Source organism: Eptatretus burgeri, chromosome 3 (genome assembly GCF_056783735.1).
Source record: "Eptatretus burgeri isolate ZD-2024b chromosome 3, Ebu_testis_v1, whole genome shotgun sequence".
Lineage (NCBI taxonomy): Eukaryota > Metazoa > Chordata > Myxini > Myxiniformes > Myxinidae > Eptatretus > Eptatretus burgeri.
This window is the reverse complement of record NC_140963.1, coordinates 129,774,719-129,800,684: the sequence shown is the minus strand read 5'-3', so window position 1 is coordinate 129,800,684 and position 25,966 is coordinate 129,774,719. Positions and strand designations below refer to the sequence as shown.

General features: G+C 44.9%; 2 protein-coding genes across 17 annotated transcripts in view; one reads left to right on the top strand and one right to left on the bottom strand.

Annotated features, from left to right (window-relative positions):
* Positions 1 to 25,966, bottom strand: part of KANSL2 (KAT8 regulatory NSL complex subunit 2) — a 98,914-nt gene that overhangs the window by 44,640 nt on the left and 28,308 nt on the right. For 4 of the 14 annotated variants that reach the window (XR_015056595.1, XR_015056597.1, XR_015056596.1 and 1 more), the window contains exons 1-2: positions 5,726 to 5,893; positions 1,963 to 2,235 (exon numbers count right to left, since the gene is read on the bottom strand). Coding sequence is in view for 2 of the 14 variants with exons in the window: in XM_085875581.1 (XP_085731707.1) it covers positions 1,963 to 2,219 (257 nt within the window). In the remaining 12 variants the exon portion in view is untranslated. Of the gene's footprint in view, positions 1 to 1,962; positions 2,236 to 5,725; positions 6,073 to 20,892; positions 21,321 to 25,966 lie in introns of those variants that run through there. The other 10 variants (XR_015056591.1, XR_015056599.1, XR_015056589.1 and 7 more) reach the window with 8 other exon arrangements.
* Positions 7,043 to 25,966, top strand: part of CCNT2 (cyclin T2) — a 52,601-nt gene continuing 33,677 nt past the window's right edge. Inside the window, exons 1-3 of one of the 3 annotated variants that reach the window (XM_085875577.1) lie at positions 18,992 to 19,008; positions 19,084 to 19,227; positions 24,416 to 24,497. In XM_085875577.1, the coding sequence (XP_085731703.1) occupies positions 19,085 to 19,227; positions 24,416 to 24,497 (225 nt within the window). In that variant the 5' untranslated portion in view covers positions 18,992 to 19,008; position 19,084. Of the gene's footprint in view, positions 7,176 to 7,332; positions 7,495 to 18,991; positions 19,009 to 19,055; positions 19,228 to 24,415; positions 24,498 to 25,966 lie in introns of those variants that run through there. The other 2 variants (XM_085875579.1, XM_085875580.1) reach the window with 2 other exon arrangements.

Sequence of the window (25,966 nt, the reverse complement as noted above, 5' to 3'; positions counted from 1 at the left end):
TCGCCATGATTCCGGGCTGCCCTACACCCTCTCATAGCGTGGCCCAGCGCAGAGCTCCCGTCCTCAAGCGATCCTCCAATCCAAGCCTCCGAGTAGCCGGATTACAGGCGCACGCCACTACGTCCAGTAAGTGACAAATAGAATAAGGTTCACTTTAAGCTTAGTTTGAAGTAAATCAGATCATTTTTGATGAAGTTATGAGCGAAAAACGATTTTGATGTTTTCGTGAACTTGACCTTTGATCCAATTGGACCCAAAAGTTAATGGGGTCGTCCAAGGTTCATTGCCCACCTGTGGATTAAATTTGATAGTGTTTGCTAAAGCCGTTTTGCCGCAAAGTTGCTAACAGACAGACAGACAAACAAACAAACAGACAAACAAACCGGACGATGACAATATCCCGCTCCCTCCCTCCGGGGGGCGTGATAACAACAACACCAACGGTACAGTCACCTCGCTCGACGACATAGCGCATGTGTTTCTGGCTGCTGACGTGGATGGGACCCTCGCTCCAGAGCAGACTCCGCCCACGAGGGTAAGGGCATGCCATTCGTACAATCAGGAGGCTCATCGCCTCAGATTGGGACTCCACCCAGAAGGGTGGGAGTCGCCCCGCCTCCCGTGGGCCTGTCCAATGAGGGACGGCCAGCGAATCGTGCAACGCAACCGTCCAATCAGGAGGCGAGTGGCCAGGGAAGAAAGCCCTCCCACCTCGGGAGAGGAAAAGTATTCGGGGCGTTCTGGCTGGAACGTCAAGGTCGCATCGCCTGGTCGCTTGGTCAGCCTCGTCACCTTGTCATCTCATCTAGCCTGCCAGCGTTCTGTCTGATCCACCTTCGCGCCAGCTGGCGTCCATCATTGCATTGTGTTGCGGGTTCGAGTCCCGCCGAACCGGATCATCAAAAACCGCACAAGGCGGAGAGGTGCGAGACAGGTTCTCCCCTTCGCCTCACCTTCCTTCCCGAGCTGAAGGGCCGAATAAAGGCCACGGCCATCATTTCATTTGGGTGTGTGCGTGTGTGTCTGTGGGCCCAGTCTGTAAGTAGCAATTGTTTAAGTGCCTTGTACATTATTTGCATTTCATTTCTTATTGTCAGATAACTCTGCTCTTTGTGTGTTCCCTCCCCCCCCCCCCCATTATAAATAAATCCCCTGTTAAATGTTTCAGCTCGTTTGTGTTTTCTTTATTGGTTTAGCACGGTGCGTGTTGGGAAATTTGGTAGCGGCATATTGTGCATTTGGACCGACGGACCTCGGTAACCATCCGCTCGGGTATACTAGTACAGCGTTCGCTGCAAAACACGAGTACAGCGCGGTATAATTTCTCTTGTGGATCCAGAACCAAACAAAAACTATATATTACAACGACCCTCACGGCCATGAATTAAACCCCCACTCCCACCTCCCGCCTCTCCCCAATCTGCAGACCTTCGGGCCATGAACAGGCTCGAGTCTTCCGGAGTTTTTGCAGTCCAAGCTGCAAGATAAACTTTTTCAACGAGTTGATCAGAAAGTCTCTTGAAATCTTTATTTGTGCAGAGGCACACCTCTTTCTCTGAGGTACTTTTCCAAGTAATTTCAGCTTATTCTCAAAGCTTTGTGAACCATTTTATGTTGCAATCCTTATCTGCCATGCATGATATATGTTTGGCTGCCCAGATGAACCCAATTTCCTGGGGTTTCTGTGCATACGCATGCAACATTCTGTGGCAGATTGTCATTTCACAGATAGATATATATATATATATATATATATATATATATATATATATATATATATATATATATATATATATATATATATATATATATATACACACACATCACTAATTTATACAATCAAAAGGAGTAACAGACAGATAACACAAGCACAGATACATTAATACCATTATAAAGTGCACAAGAAAAATGTCGATAGCCGAAAATTCCTCATAAATGTCATCCTTCGTCAACAATACGCACCCATCTTTGCGGTCCCCACGAGGTGCAGCATTGGGACAGCGCTTCCCATTGCGGCTGGAAACGTAGCTGCATTGCCGATATGGCGCGGTGCGGTCGTGCAAGATGTGGCGCAAGCAGAATTCGTACCCATCTATACGTGGGTGAGTACACGGCCTAACTCCGTAAGCGCATGGCGTAGGGACCTCAGTTGTGACACGAGTGGAAATGGGCACGCGAGTGCGGCTGGGAGGTAGCACATGGATGCGGATGCGGTTCATGGCTTGAGATGGCAAGCTAGAAGTTACAGGGTAAGACAACATAATAGTGGTTAGCAAAAACATGAGAATGCAAAACTAATCTATTCTTATAAGGTTTCTAATGTATAAATTTATCATAAAAAGGATTCCTCTTCCCATCGAGGTTGTTTACCACTCTCAGGATAATCGATGTGCAGCCGATTGGTGCGTCTTGCTGGAAGATGAAAACATTGCATTTTTGCATTACATGTCGGAATGAGAGGGGGAGCACTCGGTAGAGTGCAAAACCTCCGCCGCCAATACTGCTAGGTCACTCAAGTGAACCTGATATCCTATTCATTCAATTTGACGTCAACAGTGCTCACAGAGTTAGGGTTTGCAACTTTCCCTTTTACATACTCAATTCATTCGTCATAACTAGATTCCTTGAGACAAAAATTGATTTAACATGGGTATATCCACCTGAAGTTCCAAAATCAGCCGCAATTATAATTTTGGTATGTTTTTTTTTTTGTTGGAAATCACATAACATGTAGAAATGCAAAAAAAAAAAAATCGAAATTTTGTTGAAAAAAAAGTTTTAAATTTTTTTTTCTCTCACAATTAATTTTTTTTGGGGGGGGGTTAGAAATCACTTAAAACATGTGGAAATGCAAAAAAAAAAAATTCAAATATTTTTTCAAATTGGCCGCCATAGCGGCCATATTGGATTTTGGACCAAGTCCAAAATCTAATGGCATGATCCTTGGACCAGACCTAACCCCCCCCCCGCCCCACCAAGTTTCGTCGAAATCCGTCGAGGAGTTTTTCCGTAATACTGATCACAAACAAACAAACAAACAGAAAGGGGTGAAAACAGTAACCTCCATCCATCTTCGACGGCAGAGGTTAATAAGGACAAACCCAAGGAATAAACAGAAGCAGTAATTTCACCAAGGCTAAAGTTAAGCAACTCAATATGCTTGCGGTGGTGAAATGTCTAAATCTCTATTATAATACCAAGCTTGCACACTAAAAACTCGGCTCGCCGTCACACGATCCCTATGAAACTACTGTGGCACTTGGCGGACATGCCTACAATGTTTGGGAAGTCTTGGCGTTCCATAGTACCACTTGCATTTTGCACAATGCGTATTTTTGTCATTCCCTGTGTACGGTCTGTCGTCTGCTACCAGCTATGTTGCACTGCTATCCCGTGCATGTGCACGGGTATCCTTGTTTATCAACCTCCACCATCGAAGAACGGAGGTTACTGTTTTCACCACTTTCAGTTTGTTTGTTTGTTTGTTTGTGAACAGTATTACGGAAAAACTCCTCGACGGATTTCGACGAAACTTGGTGGGGGCTTAGGTATGGTCCAAGGATCATGCCATTCGATTTTGGATTTGGATCACCCCCCCACCACAAAAAAATTGTTCGAGAAAAATTTTTTTTTTGCAGTACTACATGTTTTAAGTGATTTCCAACCCCCCCCCCAAAAAAATTGTTACCCCTCCCCAAAAAATTGTTAGAGAAAATTTTTTTTCCATTTCTACATGTTTTAAGTGATTTCCAACACCCCCCCCCCCCAAAAAAAAAAATGTTGGACAAAAGAACAACTCTGTCAGCACTGTTGACATCATATTTAATGAATAAGATATAAGGTTCACTTGAATGACTCAGCAGTATTGGCGGCGGAGGTTTTGCTCTCTTCCGAGTGCTCCCCCTCTAGTTTTAATCTATCATCAGTTTCAACTAATTTTAGAGCAATCAGTGAGAAACAAAATCAAAAGCAAAGCATTGCAAGGGTGGAGTGTGGGGTGTGAGGTATGGAGTGTGAGGGTATGGGGGAGGGGTGGGGGTGGCGGGAGTGGGGGGGTTGATGGTGTAGGGAGTGGGGGGGAGGGGTGATGGTGAGGGACGTGGGGTGATGGTGTAGGACGTGGGGGGGTGTTGGAGTAGGGAGTGGGGGGTGATTTTGTAGGGCATGGGGGAGGGGTGATGGTGTGGGTGGGGGGAGGTGATGGTGTGGGTGGGGGAGAGGTGATGGCGTGGGTGGGGGAGAGGTGATGGCGTGGGTGGGGGGAGAGGTGATGGCATGGGGGGCCGTGGGGGGAGGTGATGGCGTGGGGGGAGGCGATGGCGTGGGGGTGGGGAGGCGATGGCGTGGGGGTGGGGAGGCGATGGCGTGGGGAGGGGAGGCGATGGCGTGGGGAGGGGAGGCGATGGCGTGGGGAGGGGGAGGCGATGGCGTGGGGAGGGGGAGGCGATGGCGTGGGGAGGGAGGCGATGGCGTGGGGAGGGGGAGGCGATGGCGTGGGGAGGGGGAGGCGATGGCGTGGGGAGGGGGAGGCGATGGCGTGGGGAGGGGGAGGCGATGGCGTGGGGAGGGGGAGGGATGGCGTGGGGAGGGAGGCGATGGCGTGGGGAGGGGGAGGCGATGGCGTGGGGAGGGGGAGGCGATGGCGTGGGGAGGGGGAGGCGATGGCGTGGGGAGGGGGAGGTGATTGGGTGGGGGGGGAGGTGATGGCGTAGGGTGTGGGGGTGATGGCGTAGGGCGTGGGGGGTGATGGCGTAGGGCGTGGGGGGTGATGGCGTAGGGTGTGGGGCGTGGGGGGTTGAGGGGAAGTGCAGGCGGGAGGGTTGAGGCAAAGCGGGGGGAGGGGTGTTGAGGCGAAGCGGGGGGGGGGTGTTGAGGCGAAGCGGGGGGGGGTGTTGAGGCGAAGCGGGGGGGGGTGTTGAGGCGAAGCGGGGGTGTTGAGGCGAAGCGGGGGGTGTTGAGGCGAAGCGGGGGGGTGTTGAGGCGAAGCGGGGGGGTGTTGAGGCGAAGCGGGGGGTGTTGAGGCGAAGCGGGGGGGTGTTGAGGCGAGGCGGGGGTGAGGCGAGGAGGGGGTGAGGCGAGGCGGGGGGTGAGGCGAGGCGGGGGGGTGAGGCGAGGCGGGGGGTGGTTGATGGGAGGTGGGGTTGAGGCGAGGCGGGGGGTGGTTGAAGCGAGGCCGGGGGGGCTGAGGCGAGGCGGGCGGGGTGAGGCGAGGCGAGGCGGGGGGGTGTTGAGGCGGTGGAGGGGTGAGGCGTTGTGGGGGGCGAGTGATTCACAAAATTTGTAAAAACATGGACCTTGGGAACTACAACAATGATCCAGCTCGATCTTGTGCCCAACCAGATTGTGACCGAAGTAATAATAATTTGAGTTGTTTCGAGTCATGAGAGCGTTTTCGTGATTGAAAGGTTCAAGGAAACATCACCTGATGACTGTTCCCAGAAATACATTAAAATAATAAATAATAAACATCCCTCTCATCCACCATATGATCAACAATATCCTCGCAGAACATAAAGTAAACACCGCGACGAACCCGCCGACCCTGTAGTCGGTCCACGACGGTTTGTTTCTCTTCCCGTTATTGAGGTTTATCTGTTCATGTGAAGTAAACTATTGAATAGTTCGATGTGAAAACGTGAAACCTCAACGGAAGGATGTCATCACCATCACGAGATTATACAAACAAGGAAATGGCGATCCGACTCGTTCCTGAATATAAACTTACCTCGCAGAAACGGTCCCTCAAATAACACGACAACAGATATAATTTATATCCTTAAAACATGCGGTTCGTTCTCCTCACCAAGCGATCTTACTTTGTGACTCTCTTGAAACCCGAACAAGCCACACAAAACGATGCTAGGCCGAAGCACAATTTTAACCGAAAGAATGACGAAATCCGAGCACGATGGTTTAATTCATCGTGAATATTAACGTCTGAACTTGTGATAAGTATCGAAACACGACAACGTTTAACAACTTGCTGCTTATGGAATTGAAAAGCAGCAACTGTTCCCAATCAGCGAGGTAGATATCCCGCCAATGAAACCGCCGACCTCCACACCTCCAAAAGTATTTGTGTCGTTAACGAACTTGATCTCGCGTTTATCGGTGGTTTTTTTTTTTTTTTCTGCACAGCAAGTATCCCGAGTGATGTTACAATTACTCGATTGTCCTTTATCCGTTTATGCATCGTCGTGGATGTCTTTGGAATTTTTCACAATGTTGATGAATGGCCTGGCTGGTATCGAAAGACTGGTGTTGTTTCCAGTACAACCTACACCTTACGTGCCTTGATGAAGAAATATTGCAAATATTATTTTTTTAAATAAATAAATATTGTATTAATTAATTTTTAAAATAAATATTGTATATATTAATTTTTTAAATAAATAAATATTGTAAATATTAATTTTTTTATTAAATATTGTATATTTTTTTTTATTAAATAAATATTGTAAATATTAATTTTTTATTAAATAAATATTGTATAAATTAATTTTTAAAATAAATAAATATTGTATATATTAATTTTTTTATTCAATAAATATTGTATAAATTATTTTTTTATTAAATAAATATTGCAAATATTTTTAAATAATTAAATACTGTAAATATAATTTTTTAAAATAAATAAATATTGTAATTTTTTTTAATTAAATATTGTATATATTAATTTTTTTATTAAATAAATATTGTAAATATTAATTTTTATTTTAAAATAAATATTGTATATATTTGTTTATTAAATATTGTATATATTATTTTTATGAAATATTGTATATATTTTTTTTATTAAATAAATATTGTAAATATTAATTTTTTTAAAATAAATATTGTATATATTAATTTTTTATTAAATTAATATTGTAAATATTAATTTTTTATTAAATAAATATTGTACATATTTACACACGATTTTGTCCTTCTGGTGTTGGAACATATCTCTGAATACCGCTAAAGTATTTAGCCTATAGCAGTAGCTTGCTGCAAGAGAAGTGCTGCAGCACAATTCCATATCATATCTGCTTCCTGTTTTCTTAGATAACTGCTTCAATAAAGCCGAGAAGTTTCCCCAAAACCTGAAGCAGGGCAGTGGGCTGTCGATTATCGACCCCAAACTCCAGACGGCTCACCCTCATCGATTGTGGAACCCCAAACCGCCGTGTTTCGATGTTTGTATCACTTAGTACTTTTAAAAAGTGTCGCGGAGAAAAAGGGTGATATTATTAATGATTATTATTCATGAAAGCATAATTATATCAGAGCTACCTGAATTTTTTTGATATAATGTAGCATTAATTGATTTTTTTTGTTTTGTTCTCGCAACAGACACAACCGCTAACTGCTTCCCGTGATTGTTGGAGCCTCGGAACACCGACTAAGTGGATGCTGCTGGATCCACACTCAGGAGCTCAACACTCTCGATTATGGATAGCGATTGGAGATCTGATTAGGAAGCAGGCTGCAAAGACGTGTACAGGCGAAGCACATGTAAGTGCTTACCACCCCTATTTTAGGGCATGCCCTGACTTGAGTGGCATTTTTGAAAGTCACAAAGACTACTACTGGTCATGAAATTTTGTTCATTGCACAAACAGTGTTCCATAAGACCTTAAAATATATAGGTTCATGGGTCTATGATGTATATTACTGAATCTATAGGATTTTTATTGAATATACATGCCCAGTATTGGCCTTTTTTCTTGTTTCACCTTAAAATATGACATATATTAGACCATGCAAAAATACAACATATAAAACATTCAATATGAAATTTCTCATCGAATCAAAAGGTTGTCACCCACCGTCTGAAAAAATCAGCATTTGCGTCGGTCGGTTGTGGATTCGCATGATATATGCACATTCTGGCATATTTTTTTTTTCTCGTTTTATTGCCCTTTTAGAGCCTGGGACTATGAAATCCCCTAACAAAATGACTAGTTTATCAATAACTAATATTTACGTGTCTTCAATTATTCAGCTTATTACCAATAATTATCAATGTAAAAAAAATTGAGATGATCCGGGTGGATACTTAATTACAGCGGCTTGACCGAACTTTACAACCTAAATGTCCGACTGCACGTCACTTTTTTTAAAAAAAAATGCTTTTATTTTTCTGTGCATTATTTTATTATTTTCACGAAAATTTATTTACAAATGGGGCACAGTGATATGGATATAATAGTATAAAAAATATTGAAAACATGCATGGCTTTGGTTTAGAGTAATTTTGCATTTTTGTCCGACCGCACGTCACACTTTTTTGAATTTGATGAAAAAATTAATTTTCTTAAAAAAAAATTAAAATAATTTTCCAGGTATTTAAAAAATATTTTATTAATTTAGAAGTAGTGGGGCAACTTAGCTACATACAGCATAACAATTGTGCATTTTGTGAGGAAAGCACCAAATTTGGCAGACTAGTAGCCTATCATATTATGAACAGATTTGGATATTGGGCCATCTCAAAATTTTGATGGCAGTGGAAAATGGCTGCCACAGCGGCTGAATTTGAGATGGCCCAATATCCAAATCAGTTCATAATATGATAGGCCACTAGTGTGCCAAATTTGGTGCTTTCTTCACAAAATGCACAATTGTTATGCTAAGTTGGCCCACTAAAGGCAGTTAAAACAGTTTTGGAGAATTTAGAGAGCTTTTTGTTACTCCCAGAATTGATTGAATTAAAAATTTACGTCAAAGAATTTGTTCGATAAATCTTCTCTCTTTTAGTCCTTTTCAGCATCTGACAGTCACTGAATAGAGCAGTAATAAAAAAAATAGATATGTATTATTTCTTAATAATCCCAGAAATTGGTATTTTGATTATTAGATCAGTTGCAAGAATAAGTTACATACTATGACCTTCATTTATTTTGCCAAAAAAGAAAAAAAAAGCTGCACGGTTTTTTGTTCTGAACTCAGTTAGACTTACACTTTCAGGAAAATGTAGTGAGAAGGCAATGGAACAAACTTCATTTTTTTAAATTTTTGAAACAGAGTGGTAACCACTTACATGCGCTTAGCCTGCAATGAGAATCTGGACAACAATCATCCGACATCAATAGGCCTGTTTAATCTTCCCTTCTGAAGCAAATGGTCACAAGGCCAGGTTCAAATCCCACATGCCATAATATTGTTATGTTTGAGGGGGGGGGGTATGTATTCAAAGGGTAATTAGGATGTTTAATTAGGTATGCCATGCTGTTCGAGTTTACCAGGATCTCGATGTAATAAGTAGCAATTCAGTGGTGATAAGTTGTCTAGTAAATGTTCATTTCTTCAAGGGGGGAAATGATAATTGTCACGTAATTGGATAGGGACACGGGATAGGGTAAGTGTGTCTGCGTAAACCCCTTTTTGGTATTCTCTGGAGACTGGCCGTGACGTCACAGGACAGTGCAGCGGATGGCTCCACCCCGTGATCACGATTGGCAGAAGGCGACGGCGGTGGGCCAATAAACGGCTCGATTGGAGGTGACGAGGGCAGGAGGATAAAAAGGTTCTGTTCGGGGTCGTAAAGGAAGAGGAAGAAGATTACAACCAAAAAGATCGTGGTTTTTTTGGTGTGGAAGCTGTTGCGCGGGGCGCGTCCTTGTTGTTGTGCTGATTCGATCGTGTTCTTGATCGTGTCTTGGAGCCTTGCTGAGCCTCGTGCCTCACCTTGGTTGGCTCTGGGGTTCTGCTGACTCGGAGTACGGGGTCGAACGGCGGGCGGACCTGCCTCCCTCTCCTGCTCGCAACTTGGCGCCAGAACTGGTTCCCTGGCGGCTGTGAGCGGACTTGGGCCAAGACCAGGAGGTCGACAGCACCACGGTTTCTCCTGCCCCCCTGACGAGAGCAAGGCCAGCTCGTCCGACGCCGATCCAGGGACAGTTGCGTCCACACCACGGTCCAGCCTGACCACCAGAAATAGCTACGGTGTGTGTGTGTGTGTGTGTGTGTGTGTGTGTGTGTGTGTGTGTGTGTGTGTGTGTGTGTGTGTGTGTGTGTGCTTGGCGCCTTAGAGGGTTTGAGATCTCTATATTCATTGGAATTGTCTGTGTTTTTCCCCACGCCCGATCCCACACCATCCCGTCGAATCGCCCCGGATCCCTCTTCTTGCCGAGTCTTGTTATTTCTGGTCAATAGTAAAAACAAATAAACATCATCAACTCAGTGAAAAGCGACTCGTGCCACCTTCCTCGTCCCGTTTGCGGTAGAGCGATTAGAACCGCCATGTTTGGGTTATAAACAAATAAACCGCCTCCATCGTTTCGGCTCATTCTACGTTGGCGGGACTGTTCAAGTCCCGTGGACGTCACATTGGTGTCAGGAGTGGGATGTTCGAACCCCTCTAAATTATATTTGGTATCGGGAGAATATACCAAGATTAAAATCTCGCCACGAATTGGAACATAAAATTACTACAGAAAAGCGCACGAGCGCGGGAAAATTTTGGCGGGATTTTTCAAATTTAAATTAATTGGCGGCAAACGGGACTTCTGCACCATGGCGGATGTGCAAATGTTTGAGGAGGAAGGCCACGTGTCTGGCAGCGAGTCGGGGGAAGAGGGGAGAGACAGGGGTAGGGTTGGAACCTCCCCCATTCCGAGCGTGGACCGTGCTTCATCGCCCGTAACGGGGCCGGCAGTGCCGGAAACCGGTGCGATGATGATCCAGACACTTTTGGAACGTTTAATCGGGGACATGACGGTACAAATGGCAAATCAATTCGTGACACAGAGGGCAGAAATGACGGCACAAATGGAAAATCAATTCGTGACACAGAGGGCAGAAATGACAGATCAATTGGGGGTAATGGGGGTACAGTTGGGTGCACGGATTGATTTAATGAGGGATGAATTGGGGGAAAAGATGGAGAAAATGAAAACTGAGATGCAGGAGTGTGTGGATGTTAAATTGGGAGAAATACAAAGCAAATTCGAGGATAGATTGGAGGAAACAAAGGTAGAAATTACATTGGAGGGGGAAAATATACGGAAAAAAATTGGTAGATAAAATTGATGCAACGAACATTCGGGTTGATAAAGTGGATGAAAGTCTGGAACGTCATCGTGCCTGTGTGGATGCTCGTATGCAGCTGCAAGTTGAAGAGTGGGGAGAGCTGAGGAAGCAAGGGATGAATTTGGCGGAGGAGGTAAAAGGATTGGAGGCTCGTTTGGACGAACAAGATAAAATTATGAGCCAAGATGAAGTCTTGGATAAAGGCCTGGTAGAGCCGTCTTTTGTAAGTAGAGTGTCCGGGTTGGTTGAGGAGCAGCTACAAACTCGCGACGGAGCCTTGGAGGAGGTTGTGCGGGCCCAGAAGATCCTGCGGGAAGAGGTGAATCGGTCCATTCAACATTTGGAACAGGAGGCAAAATTGACCCATGAGACCCTCACCACAAAACATCTTTGGCCACAGTGGGCTCCGAAATTGGATACGCAGTCACAAGGGTGTTTGATCCCTGGGCTGGATTCGGACAAGGGAGAAACTGAGAAGCGGGCCACCGTAAAAGTGATCCCCCTGGTAAATTTCGACGGGTCAGGGAGCGTTGAAGCTTTTCTGACGCAATTTGAGTGCATTTCCCAACTAAACGGGTGGAATGAGCAGGAACGTACAGGGAATTTGGTGGCAACGTTGCGGGGACCAGCTGCAGACGTGTTAAACGTGATCGCGGAGGGGATGTTGACCAGCTCCCACATTTGCGAGGCGTTGGGCCGTCGGTTTGGGTTCACGGCGAACTGTGATCTGGTGCGGGCCCAGCTCCAGCACCGCAGATTAAAGCCGGGTGAGACAGTGCAGGAGCTGGCACAGGACATTTACCAATCAGTCAGGATCACGTATCGGGACCTTACAGTGGAGGCATGGGACAGACTGGCATGAGAGAAATTTTTAGCTGCTCTTCCTGACCCTGAGGTCCGAGCGCTAGTGGAGTTACAGGATCCACCCACCGTTCACCGAGCGGCCGAGTGCGCGGCCAGGCTGGCCTCGTGGAGTCGGCCGGGTCGGGTGCCAGAGAGGCCATCGGTGACGATCCGACAGGCAGAGATTCGGGATCAGGGAAGGGGGCTGGGAGAAATTGGCATTACCCAAATGCTTCAGAGGATGAATCCTCCTGCTGAACCGCCAGGTCTATCCGAGATGCCCTTTCATAGGTCGGGTCCGGAGATCACTGTCGGGGGTCGGGGAGACTAGATTGGGCTGAGCATATACGGCCATGCTCGGCTGCTGAGATTGTGGCGAAGTGCCCTCCTTTGGTGGAAAAAAAAATGAATTGTGGGAAAATTGGCATGGGTTTGTGAGTTCTGCTGGGTTTTAGAGTGACAATCGGGACAGTGGGTAATTGGAAACAAAGCGGGCACGAGTGGCTGTCCAATGGCTGGTGCGTGGATCGGGTGAGAAGTGCTGTGTGAGTTGTTTTAAGTGAAGAAGTGAAATGTATGGTGCACACATTGTTTTTTTTATTGGGCATGGTGTGGTAACAGGGAAGGTCATGGTCGGTGAAGTGTTAGAAATGCAGGTGTCACATGTAAGGCCGATGGGGTGGGGGAGTCATGTGGGTTTTGTGGGTGGGGATGATGTGCTTGTCCACAGGGATTGCTGAAGCTCACGGTGAGCGTGAATTGCGACCCCCTTCAAGGAGATTCACCACCTGGTGGCTAATGGTGACAGTGTCTGGAGGCAACTGGGAGAGGGTCTGGTTGGGCGACCAAGGCGGGTAGGACCTTGGCGACCCAGGAAGGCCAGAGGAGCCAGTGAGACCCCTTCCAGAGTGTTGTACGGGATTAGAGCTGATGGCTACCAGGGGGGAGGGAATCAAAGGGAGCGGGGCGGAGAAGCGTCCGGGTTGGACTAAAGCTTACCTGTGGGCATGGTTGCACCTGAGATGCCCCCATCATCTTGTGGTAACCCACCCCACGGCCATGACGGGATTCAGCCTGCATGATTAAAATGAGGACCATGACCTAGAAATGTGATGATGACCATGGTGTGAGTGTTGTGAAGATGTGTGAGTCCCACTCGATCCCACACAACTTGACATGTGCAGCAAGGGCATGATGTCCGCATAATTTTGGGGCAAGCAAATTTGAAAATTGGCTCCCCAGGTAACGCTGGGTCTATTAGCATCCACTGGGGGAGGCGGTCAAGTGTAAATATCCTGTGAATAGTGTCGTTAAGGCTTAGAGTAGGAATGTAAAGTATAAGTGTTGTGTTTTTGTGGAACCTTTTGTTTCCCCTCCCCAGATCACTGGAAGAGTGCTGGGCAAGAGCGATGATCCAGAAGACGGAGTGCAACTTCGCTCAGTGCTCTCATGTGATAAAATAAATAAAAAAAACAAAAAAAAAACGAATGATTGTTTAGGCGAGGATAAGGCCATAAGGGGGTAGTACATTAAGCAGGATAGGTAAGTTAGCTGCGACTCGCTGCCCATTGCCCCTCCTACTTTATTTCGTTAGGTTAATTAGGTGTGAGTCAGTAAGTGATAAGGCTGGTACGGTAGCGCCTGTGATATACCTTGCAGGAGCTGCGGTACCAGAGGAGGGGGCAGTGTTACGTTTGAGGGGGGGGGTATGCATTCAAAGGGTAATAAGGATATTTAATTAGGTATGCCATGCTGTTCGAGTTTACCAGGATCTCGATGTAATAAGTAGCAATTCAGTGGTGATAAGTTGTCTAGTAAATGTTCATTTCTTCAAGGGGGAAAATGATAATTGTCACGTAATTGGATAGGGACATGGGATAGGGTAAGTGTGTCTGCGTAAACCCCATTTTGGTATTCTCTGGAGACTGGCCGTGACGTCACAGGACAGTGCAGCGGATGGCTCCGCCCCGTGATCACGATTGGCAGAAGGCGACGGCGGTGGGCCAATAAACGGCTCGATTGGAGGTGACGAGGGCAGGAGGATAAAAAGGTTCTGTTCGGGGTCGTAAAGGAAGAGGAAGAAGATTGCAACCAAAAAGATCGTGTTTTTTTTGGTGTGGAAGCTGTTGCGCGGGGAGCGTCCTTGTTGTTGTGCTGATTCGATCGTGTTCTTGATCGTGTCTTGGAGCCTTGCTGAGCCTCGTGCCTCACCTTGGTTGGTTCTGGGGTTCTGCTGACTCGGAGTATGGGGTCGAACGGCGGGCGGACCTGCCTCCCTCTCCTGCTCGCAATTTGGCGCCAGAACTGGTTCCCTGGCGGCTGTGAGCGGACTTGGGCCAAGACCAGGAGGTCGACAGCACCACGGTTTCTCCTGCCCCCCTGACGAGAGCAAGGCCAGCTCGTCCGACGCCGATCCAGGGACAGTTGCGTCCACACCACGGTCCAGCCTGACCACCAGAAATAGCTACGTTTTGTGTGTGTGTGTGTGTGTGTGTGTGTGTGTGTGTGTGTGTGTGTGTGTGTGTGTGTGTGTGTGTGTGTGTGTGTGTGTGTGTGTGTGTGTGTGTGTGTGTGTGTGTATGCTTGGCGCCTTAGAGGGTTTGAGATCTCTATATTCATTGGAATTGTCTGTGTTTTTCCCCACGCCCGATCCCACACCATCCCGTCGAATCGCCCCAGATCCCTCTTCTTGCCGAGTCTTGTTATTTCTGGTCAATAGTAAAAACAAATAAACATCATCAACTCAGTGAAAAGCGACTCGTGCCACCTTCCTCGTCCCGTTTGCGGTAGAGCGATTAGAACCGCCATGTTTGGGTTATAAACAAATAAACCGCCTCCATCGTTTTGGCTCATTCTACGTTGGCGGGACTGTTCAAGTCCCGTGGACGTCACAATATAATATGAATTTGTCCATTGACTACAAATGTCCTTGCAATTCATATTAAAGTACAATGATGTCCGCTCATGTTTATTGCGCTGCATGTCACTCATGTACAAGCTCTCTCCTGTGGAAGCGCTTGTCGGATTGACACAATTTTCACCATAGGTGCGACTGACTACTCATGTAGAATGCTGTCATGATAATTATGACGTCATGGGTCACGTGTGGTGTGGCAGCCATGTTGGAAAAAAAGAGAAACGTTGGACCTCTGTATCTCCGAAAGTGCTCCATGGAAAAAAATGAAAACTTGGCGCATGTGAAGTACTCCCCCCCCCCGCCCATGAGGAAAAAAAGTGTGATTTTTATGATGTCATAGGTGCCTTCGTTATGACGTCATAATTGTATCACGTAGAATGCTACATTCGATCAGAATGAAAATTTTTGAGGGTCATCGAGGGATAAATTGGTCAACAGAAAAAAAAAATTATGATGTCATCGGTCATGTGGTTGGGTAGCCATATGTATATGTGTATATATATATATATATATATATATATATATATATATATATATATATATATATATATATATTTTTTTTTTTTAGAAAAACCTCCAAAAATCTTCGTCTCCAAAATTCTTCATCTCCAAAACTGCTGAATAGATCGAGGAAAAACTTTACAGGTCAGATCACCTATCCATGAAGTATGATCAAACAAAAAGTTCCCCAACTATGATGTCATAGGTTACATGGTTTGGCAGCCCTATTACATTTACCTGAAAACCTTCAAAATTCTTCTCCAAAACGGCTGAACAGCTCAAGCGGAAAATTCACATACATGTCCCCCAAGCCTTGAGTATACAGGGTGTTCATGAATTTATGATAGGTCACATGGTTTGGCAGTCATATTGGATTGAAGGAAAATATATTTTAAATTCTCGCTTGATCCGCTGCATCAATCAATGTGAAACTTCAAAATTATGATCTAGTAGTGATGGGGAATGTCTGTTTTAAATTTCAACTGGCAGTAGTGATGGGACGCATGGTCTGGTAGCAAAATGTATTTAATTTTTTGAATCTGGGTTCTTTTTAAATATTTTTGAATAAGGCTCACTTGGCTGCACCCGGATGGGTTTGAGGGTCGAGAAGTATCAGTTGAGACTGGAGTCCTATCCAGGTTCCGCCTGATTACTTTGTCTTTGCTTTTTTCTTGTTCGAGTTCCTTCTGATGACTACAATGCAGGACTGTAGCTATTTTATTTGGTCTTCAATTTGATTTGAATTGAAGTTTTTTTTGAAATCACAAATTTGCCCCCAGAAGAGTTGGCTCGCACTAAGTCCTCAATACTGCCCTGGGTAAGTAGTCCATGAATATCATTTCGTTTCCTTGTGTGTTTACTGCAGAAGATTTACACATTCATGATCCCACACCGAAAACAAATATTTTGATGAGGTTACAATTGTGAGATTGATATGCAAACGAAAACTTAAGAGAAAGAATCTTTTTAACCAAATAAATCACCTGGGCCTGATGGATTACATCATTTCATGTAGACAGATATATTATATATATATATATATATATTATATATATATATATATATATATGTATATATGGATCACGTGTTACAAACCCCTACTCGCTACTACAAGCAAGCAAAGTTCAATTTGACTGGAAGTAAGCGAATGGGTCTTCAATTTCCAACAAAGGTAACGATAAGGATGGATTCATTCTTCTTCTTCTTTCGTACGCATTAAGAGGCTGCGAGGAAGCATCATCGGCTGAGGGCGAGGCTGATGCCCTCTGTAGGTTCGTGCAGGAATTTTGGAATTTGGCCAGGATTCCGGCGATAGCTCGCCTACTCTTAATAAACGTGGCTACAGTAATTACAGGTATGCATTTGCCTCACATCTGTCATCTACACTTCGAGAAACTGTTGTGAGTCTTATGGAAAATAACAGCTGTTGCTCTATTCTGAACAACACAAATTTCGAAAGAAACACTCATGAATGAAGAATATTTTGAATTTACACATGACTTCCTTCATGCCCCGGGGGGGGGGGGTGGCGACGTCGTTAGGGTCACAAGGATCAAAAGAGAAGATTTTTTTACATCAGAATTTGAAATTGGGTCATCCTTGGTGGAACTTTTTGCTATCGTTCAACTTTCCTTGAGGTGGGAAGTGTGGGGAATATGTGATGGCGTGGTCTTGTTCTTTTCTTGTTAAGGAAACAGAGACTACAAGTGAATAACAATCAGGCTTTGTGACAGCTATGACGTCATCAATTGTGTGCCATAAAGAGTGTACTGCATTCTGTGCAGTCTTAATATGGAGAAATTATCTTCCTGGTGGACTGAGCTGCCCAGCAAACTACCTGTTTGCTGATGACGCGAAATTGTACACCGACTCCACGTAGACAATGACCAGCTAGTGATGTGTTGAACGATCAGACAAAGGAAGAGAGGGATCTTGGAGTGTTGATCTGGACAGAAAGCCTCAATTCAGGAAGGAAGTTGATAATGATGTCGTGCAGAAGTCCAATGAAACCCTGGAGATCACGAAAATATATTCTAAGTCTTTGGATTAAGATCTCTGGCTGACACGGGGACACTGTATCAGAACCTTGTTCAACCAAATCTCGAATACGTGAATGTTCTTTGGTCTCCAACTTGTAAAGTTGACAAATGACAGACAGGACTGAACAGACAGACAGACAGACAATCCTGACTATAATTCATGGACTGGTGTTTGTTTGTCTGTGCCTTTACTTGTCGTGCTACTCCTCCTACAGTTCCTTAAACAAAACAAAAAATACAATGTCGAGGCTCATATAAGAGCTAACACACAGAACGAATAACAAGGGGAGCAGGAGACAAGAGGGGCAGGAGAGGGAAGGAAAAAAACAGTGGGGAACGGAGACATGAGATCTGTGGAAGGGAGAGAGACGGGGCGGGGGACACAGGGTAAACAAGATGAACACCACGGGGACTTTCAAGAAGGAAAGCAGGGAATTTGAAGGAGGTGGGTTTGGGGTGGATTAGTAGGGTAGAAAAGATTGTGGTTTTGAATGGGGGGAGATAAGAGATGGTGGTGAACAGCTGTTTTTAAGACCTATAGGGAAGAATGTGATTGAAGAGAGTGTGGGAGTTTGTTCCAAACTGAAGGTGAGCAGTAATTCTTGATTTTGGTAGTTTTACCAGAAGGGGGTTGCTGGGGGACCTTGAGCGCCATGGCGAAACATGGTGGTCAGATCACAGACAGAGCAGGGAGGGCAAGACCGGAGAGATGTAGAAGACAGAAAGACCACCGACCTGCCTGCGGTGAGAGTGAGAGACCCAAAGACTCAGCCTCATCACAGGAGATGCCGATGATCCGAAATGCCTTGGTTTCCACAGCGTGAAGCCGAGAAAAGTGGGAGGCAGGAGCACCAGCCCAGAGGGGAGAGCAGTACTCCATCAGCCTGCGGATGAAAGCTTTGTACGTGGTCAGGAGCTCAGGTGGGTCGAGGAAGGACTTTGCATGACGGAGGATTCCCAGTCGGTGACTGGCTTTGGAGGCGAGGTTGGAAATGTGGCTTTCCCCCTTTCTGGGCAGATTGCACCCAGACTTGGTACATATAGGATCAGCAAGACCTCAATGAATATGTATAGTGGTGTTTTTTTTTATCTTTGCCGGTGGTCTTGGGAAGGGTGGGTGGAGGTGTGGTAAATTCTCGATGTATAGTAAATGTGTACCGTGTAGCACCTCCTCCAGGTAGAAGAGAGTATTACAAGTGTTCACCATTTACAGTATGCTGGTGTCCTTGTCCGCACGTTTTCCAGTGCCGTGAAGTGTTTTGGATTATCAGGAGTAGGTGTGTTTCTGCTTCATGCGCGACATTTTATTTTTCGGCAGTGATTGAAGCAGCCGTCACTTACCTATACACCGCCCCGACAAAGGTTCGCGTGAGTTGAACACGTTGCAAGCTTTGAATAAGATCCGCCCACGGAGCCCGTACTCTGCCGGTATAAGAAAAATACAGGTTTTTTTTTTTAATTTTTGAACAAGTACAACTTCGTACGACCAAGCTATAAATTCAGCGCTCAGAGCAAAGGTCGGTGGCACGAGACAGTGACGTAATTACGTCGATGCATTTCCGCAAGCGCGTTTGCGTCATCACGCAGGATTGTTGTCGCAAAATTAATAAAAAAAAAAAAACACAACAAACAAGTGGGAAACAAGGGAATAATTAAATCGACGTCGTTTAAACGGCCGTTACAAAGAATAACGAGGTGAGACGCGGAAAGATGGGAAAATATTTGGTTGAAGGAAAAGTCCGTTTTGAGTGACGGTTTGCTCTTGAACAGCATGGCGGCTTCGCGGTGGTATTTCACTCGGGAGCAAATCGACTGTACCCCGTCGCGGCGTTGCGGTGTGGATTCCGACAAGGAGCTGTCGTATCGTCAGCAAGCGGCCAACCTTGTACAAGACATGGGACAGCGTTTGAGCGTGTATCCTTGACGGTTAACCTCGGCGTGCCGCCGTTTCTTGTCGTCCGCTCGGAGCCGGCTTCGGGCCTCGGTGAACGGCGGCTCTCGCAAGGCCTCGATTCCCGGGCCACCACAGGACTCCTCGGCGTGTGACGAAAAGGGAAAAAAGATTGTCGGTGTTAAAGCTCGTCGTGCCGTGGATTCACCGTCTTGTCCGTCGTCGGGACTTTTCGACGGTTCGTGGGGTTTTTTTCCCCCTTTGAGGAAGGGTTTTCCGACATTGATGACGTCTTCACCGAAAAGGCCTCGACCGCCGCACTCGCACAGCTCGAGAGTTTCGAGCTCGATTCGTCAAGGAGTTAAACTGTGTGTTGTGGTGGTTAAAACGGATTGTGGTGGTTAAAAGGCCTCAGTGGACTTGTTGTGTTGCTTCGTTTTGAGCGATTGGCTTGAACATTGACATCCGTTTTTATTATTATTATTATTATTATTATTATTATTATTATTATTATTATCCGGGAGGTGACGATGGTTCGCGGACATTATTGAGGAAGCCCTTCCGTGAAAACCGATCTCTTCCGTCAAAATTGACCAAATCAAATCGGATTTTTTTATATGTTCTACTTATGGACATTACGCACGGCTTCGAGGGAATGAAATTGCGAGAAAAAAAAAATCGAGAAAAATAAATAGAAAGTTAAAGTGGGCGTGGCTCCGCCCCCAAAGGGCGTGGGACGCCCCTCATACGAGAGACCATGATATCTAGTTTGTGTCCAAGTTTCATCAAGATCGCATCGAACGTCACGGAGCTATGCTCTGGAGAGAGTCACAGACAGACAGACACAACGAAAAAAAAACCAGTTCAATTGGGCGTGGCTCCGCCGACAAGGGGCGTGGGACACCTCTCGTACAAAAATACACAACTCGACCATGATATCTAGCTTGTGTCCATGTTTCATCAAGATTGCATCGAACGTCACGGAGCTATGCTCTGGAGAGAGTCACAGACAGACAGACACAGACACAACAAAAAAAAACAGTTCAATTGGGTGTGGGATGCCCCTCATACAAAAAGACACAACTAGACCATGATATCTTGCTTGTGTCCAAGTTTCATCAAGATCGCATCAAACGTCACGGAGCTATGCTCTGGAGAGAGTCACAAACAGACAGACACAACGAAAAAAAAATTGTTCAATTGGGCGTGGCTCCGCCAACAAGGGGCGTGGGATGCCCCTCTTACAAAAATACCCAACTCGACCATCATATCTAGCTTGTATCCAAGTTTCATCAAGATCGCATCGAACGTCACGGAGCTATGCTCTGGAGAGAGTCACAAACAGACAGACACAACGAAAATAGTGGTCACTGCTGGTGCCCGCAAACCAATATGGTTCGTTTTTACAACGGAGCCGGTTAACCCGCGTAATGGACAAATGGTCCTCACCGTGACTGAATTTATTTATTTATTTTAGCACGTATTAACTGGACACTTGTAAATGGAAAAAAACACAAAAGATTTCTCAGGCCATGTTTGCATCTTGAATTGTGGTTCGAGACGTGGACGAGTTTTTCTTCGGACGTATCTCGCAACGTCTGCACCCTTGAAACTACTTCAATTAGACCCGTACTCGGTAGAGTCAGAGATTCTGGCCGACCAGTTTACTTGTATCCCATCCCATTCACGGGCTGGATCTGGATTCGGAGCTGAAACGGAGTCAGACGGGCTTGTTCTTGTCACCGACCCAACGAATCCAGCAAGTTTCGTCCGAAGCCGTCCAGAACTTTTTTGAGTTATCCTGCTCACAAACAGACCGACGTTGAGCGACACTTGGCGAAGTGGAACGAATCCAAAACCGTTGTGGCATATCCTCCACTGTCAGGGCTGGGAAATAAACAAAACAAAAACAAATAAGAAATTTGCATACCGGGTTGAACTTGAATCCGTCCCCATGTTGCAACGTTAAAGGATCATTGAAGAAAATTCCAGGATACACATGCGGTTCCTGACCAAAAATGCACCTTGCTGTCCTTGTCTGGTCACCTGCATACACGAAATAAAATTCAGAACAATTTCTTCAAAACTGTGGACAAACGGACAAAGAAACATCCGCTGCAGACCAACATACTTTGGCAAAATACTTTTGGAAACGAACAACCAGGAATGAATACATAACCTCCCTTCACCATTGGCAGAAGAGGTTAAACCGACCCATCCCTCCTTCCCTGCTCACAGTAACCCCACCTAACCGAACCCAATGCCACCATTTTTTTTTTCGGTTACCATGCTTCCTCCCTTCCCTGTTAGCTCATCCCCTTGCTTATTGAGCTCGCTTGCACTGCTCCTCTTGGGCAAGGAGGGATGGCTGGGATGATGGGATTGACCGTGAAGGTGGATTGACGTTCACACCGCACATCCCCGACTCAAAGATGATGCTTAAACGCGTATCTTTACGTACGGCGTCACGTAGTCCCACGTTCTCTCATGTCTAGCCTGTTTTCAAAGATTAAAATTGAATGTCGATGTCGTGGTTTTACTCTACTTTTTGTTTACAATTGGCGTCGAGCCCCAACAAGCATTATAAAGTCCCATACTGTGATGCAATTTGTTTCATAGTGAACCATAGCTTAGCCAGCAACAAGCGATTCTCATTACGACGATGTATCGTGAACAAAACGTGCGGTAGACACTGTCCGTTTGGTGAGGTCTTTCAATTTCCTGATTATCATCTTTGTGCACACTCGTCGGACTTCCTCGACCAAGCAGTCAGGACGACGACGTGAGCTTTGTGCTGAACCCACTGCACCCTGGTGTTGTGTTTGAGCCAGTGTGTTGAGCTGCTTTCTGGGCTGCTCGTTACAGGGCCACAGGTGGTGTAATTATTGCAACGAGGATGGCATCCTACCCGCTCCCCTCCCACTGCCCTGAAGATTCCCCGTTTACATTCCCTAAAGTTGATACTTAAAACATTCTGCACTTCTTGGCCTTATAAATGTGGAAATAATAAGTAAGTGCATATAATCTCCGATAACCGGCGTACGTACAAGAGCGTTGCGATTTTAATTTTCCGTTATATTTTTTTTTCCCCCATGGCCCATGCGTGGTCAGGTTGTATGAAAAAAATTAACTCTTATCTCTAAATAACATGTGCACAGGTGCTGTTATTGCATGAACCGAACAAACAGGTGTTGAGTAAAAAGGACCAGAGGAGAAATATCAGCACATTTTTAGATGGTCATGTTGATCCCTCGAGATTGGTTGATTGAAATTGTTTGATCCGTCAAAAATCCTGAATACAGTGGGAGCTGGTTATAAAGTCTCAGGGATATGTGTTAATAACATTTGTTCATGTGATGATACGAGTTTGCTGGCTCCTATGTTTGGCATGCAGATGTTAGGACAGATATGTGAACAAAATGCTGCGATAACACTGTTCGTATGAATGGTGTGCCAGACAAGACAGGTTCAGTTTGACCAGTTACCTGATTTTTACCTCTGCCACCGAAGGTGCACCATTGTCGTGTTGTCGCTCCTGTCTGTTTGTCCGTTGGGGACGGATTTGGACGAAATTTGGGTTGCAGATTGCGTGTGTGACAACGGCACATTGACTCGACTTCGATGAAGATACGGATCTGGACCCGGATCCAATAATTGTTTTTTTGAAGCGATTCTTCACCGTTAGAGACGGCGCCAAAAACGAGAGATAGCGTGATATTTCAAAAAGTTGTTGATGGATTATGACACAACTCGGTGGCTAAGTTGGATCAGTGACGAGAACAAATCAGTTGGATGTTGGTTCAGGTCGGGATGCAGATGCGGCCCGTCGGATGGACACAAAATGTAAACTGTTCATCCTGTCAGAGGTATATGCTCTAACGAGTGCCGTTCTCGTTTTTTTTTTCTCTCTCTCTCTCTCTCTCTCTCTCTCTAAATGGCCACTCATTAAATGTTTTCAAAGAAATGCTCCTCCCCTATTTTTTTCCCCCATTTTGGCTGCAAAAGACCGTCGCACATAAAATTCGTGTTTTCACGAAGCAACAACATGCTTGGACCACTCGAGGAACTCGATACTACGTTCGATGTTCAATTGGCAAACCTGTAACGGTGTACAGAAAAACTGTTTTCACTTCTGATCACCAGAATGTCATCATCAACAACAAATGACGTCACATATTACTTGTGAGCACAGATCTAGAATCTCTATTTTATTGTGCTCACTTTCATTGATGTCAACACATTTACTATGAATTTCTTGTAAATATGAAAACTTGAGATGAGACGCGAGATATTTTCCTGATATAGATATATTTTTTTAATTAACTTTTTACCTCCGCCACCGAAGGTGAAGGAGGTTTTTTTTTTTCGGTGAAGACCTGGATCCGGATCCGGCTACTGGAATATTAAAAATGATTCTTCACCTTTGAGAGATGGGGCCAAAAACGATATATAGCACGATATCTCAAAAAGTTGTGGACGGATTCGGATGAAATTTGATGGACAGGTTCAGTGTGTGACAAGGACGATCTGAATAGATTTTGATGAAGATCCGGATCTGGATACGAGAATTATTAAATTTTTTAAGTGATTCTTCACCATTGAGAGATGGGGCGAAACCGATATATCGCACGATATCTCAAAAAGTTATTTACGGATCCGGATGAAATTTCGTGGACACGTTGGGTGTGTGAGAAGGAAGAATTGATTCAATTTTGGTGAAGATCCAAATCCGGATCTGGATATGAGAATTATTTAATTTTTTAAGTGATTCTTCACCATTGAGAGATAGGGCCAACAACGATATAGTCCAGTATAGCATGATATTTCAAAAATATATTGGGGCCCGACATGTTCTCGTGGATCAGGTGTTACGTGGCGGAGGTGCGCGCTCTACCGAGTGCCCTTCTAGTTTCAACATGCAATCACCTCGGTGTAATCTAATTTTTTTTCAAAAAGGACAAATGGGTTTTGTGCAGCCATGATCATATGTGTACAGAGTGCCGTGTTATTGTTAACTCATTTAAAAATAAAGCGAAATGCATGTTAATCATGTGTCATAAGTGTTTTGAGGTCAGCGACAGAACTATCAATTAGCCTTGATCATTCACTCAATTTCTCTGCTTTTGGTCAATACGATGGCTTGATTGCTTATCGGTCTACGTGTTGTGCTGTTATTGCAGTCCTTTGCTTTCCTTAACCACCCATTTCCAGTTCTCAATTGACAATAAACACTGCAATTGTATATATGCACAGGTTTTACATGCATCAGTCTTTTACAAAGTTTCACCGAAACGTGAGTACCGTCCTGGAGTTTCACCAAAATGTGAATGCTTGCACAGTACCTTTGTTCAATACAAGTTTGACGATGACTTTGTACCTTGTTTTTATTGTGTTTCTACTCGCATTTGAACATCTGCAATGCCGTAATCGCTCATGGATAATATGCAGGGCACTTTTCAGATAAAATTCCCCGAGAAATACCAGTTTTATGTGCACAACCCGCACCCCAAAACCGAAGGAACTCCAGCTGAAACGAGAAATGAACTCCAACTCTGGAAATGTATTGAACTCAAAAGCAGTGTTTTGATTGTGTTTAATAGAACATAATGAATGACCTCTAATTTGTGTACACACACACACACACACACACACACACACACACACACACACACACACACACACACACACACACACACACACACACACACACACACACACACACACACACACACACACACACACACACACTTTGAGGCCATTTTCCTCTGCTAGAATGGGGGTTTGTTTGCCTTGTGGGTCCCATGACAATCTTCTATCATGGTTCCCTTTTTGAGGCAGTTTATTTATTTATTTTAATGGCTGGATGCCCTTCCTGATGCCAACCTTTTAGTCTCCTCTTACGACACGCAGGGATACGATGTACCTTTTCTAAACCAGGGCACACACCGGGATATCCCAGTGCACTGGTACTCATTTTGCCGACCTCGGAAGGATGACAGGCTGAGTCGACCCCACCTAGTATTGATTCAACAACCGAGCGGGATTTGAACTCGAGACCCTAGGATCCCAAGCTCACCGTCCGAACCATTAAGCCAACACCAGGCTTGACCTCTAACTTGTATGCAACACAATATAGTATATGATGAACGACGTGGCATGTTGAATGTACCGAACAACTCTGACTCAGTGAAATGTGACATCCATCAGATTAGCACAGTACTAGCTTGTTAGCAAGTCATGAGCTTACGGTGATTCTCAAGCAGTCTATTGTGTTGCAATGCATGTGTTATTCCCCAAGCTTATTTAGCTGCTGTGGTGGTGTATTTATTTAAAAAAAAAAGTTTAGATATAATGTTTTCAAGGGAAAAAATCTCAAAAGTCAAAAAAAAACTCCTAAACCAAATCCAACCAAATTTTGTATGTTACCCAAGGGTACCCCAAGTATGATTACTATCTGGGTAGCATATCTCGGGATGGGGGTTCTAGGTGGGGGGGAATGCCACAATTCTCTCCATGTAAATGTGTATCGTATAGCGCCACCCAGTAGTAGCCAGTATTACAAATCATCATCATCATATGTAAAGAAAGTTGAAACAACTTGATAATATACATTACGGTGATGTTGAAATTTGAGAGATAATAATTCAAATTTTTTTAAAAAAAGGTTTAATTTCAGTCATTTTAAGTGAAGGTTCAAACTGAAGGAACCAACACTGAGCTGTGCAGTGAAACGGAAGTGATTTTTTTTTATTTTTTTTTGCT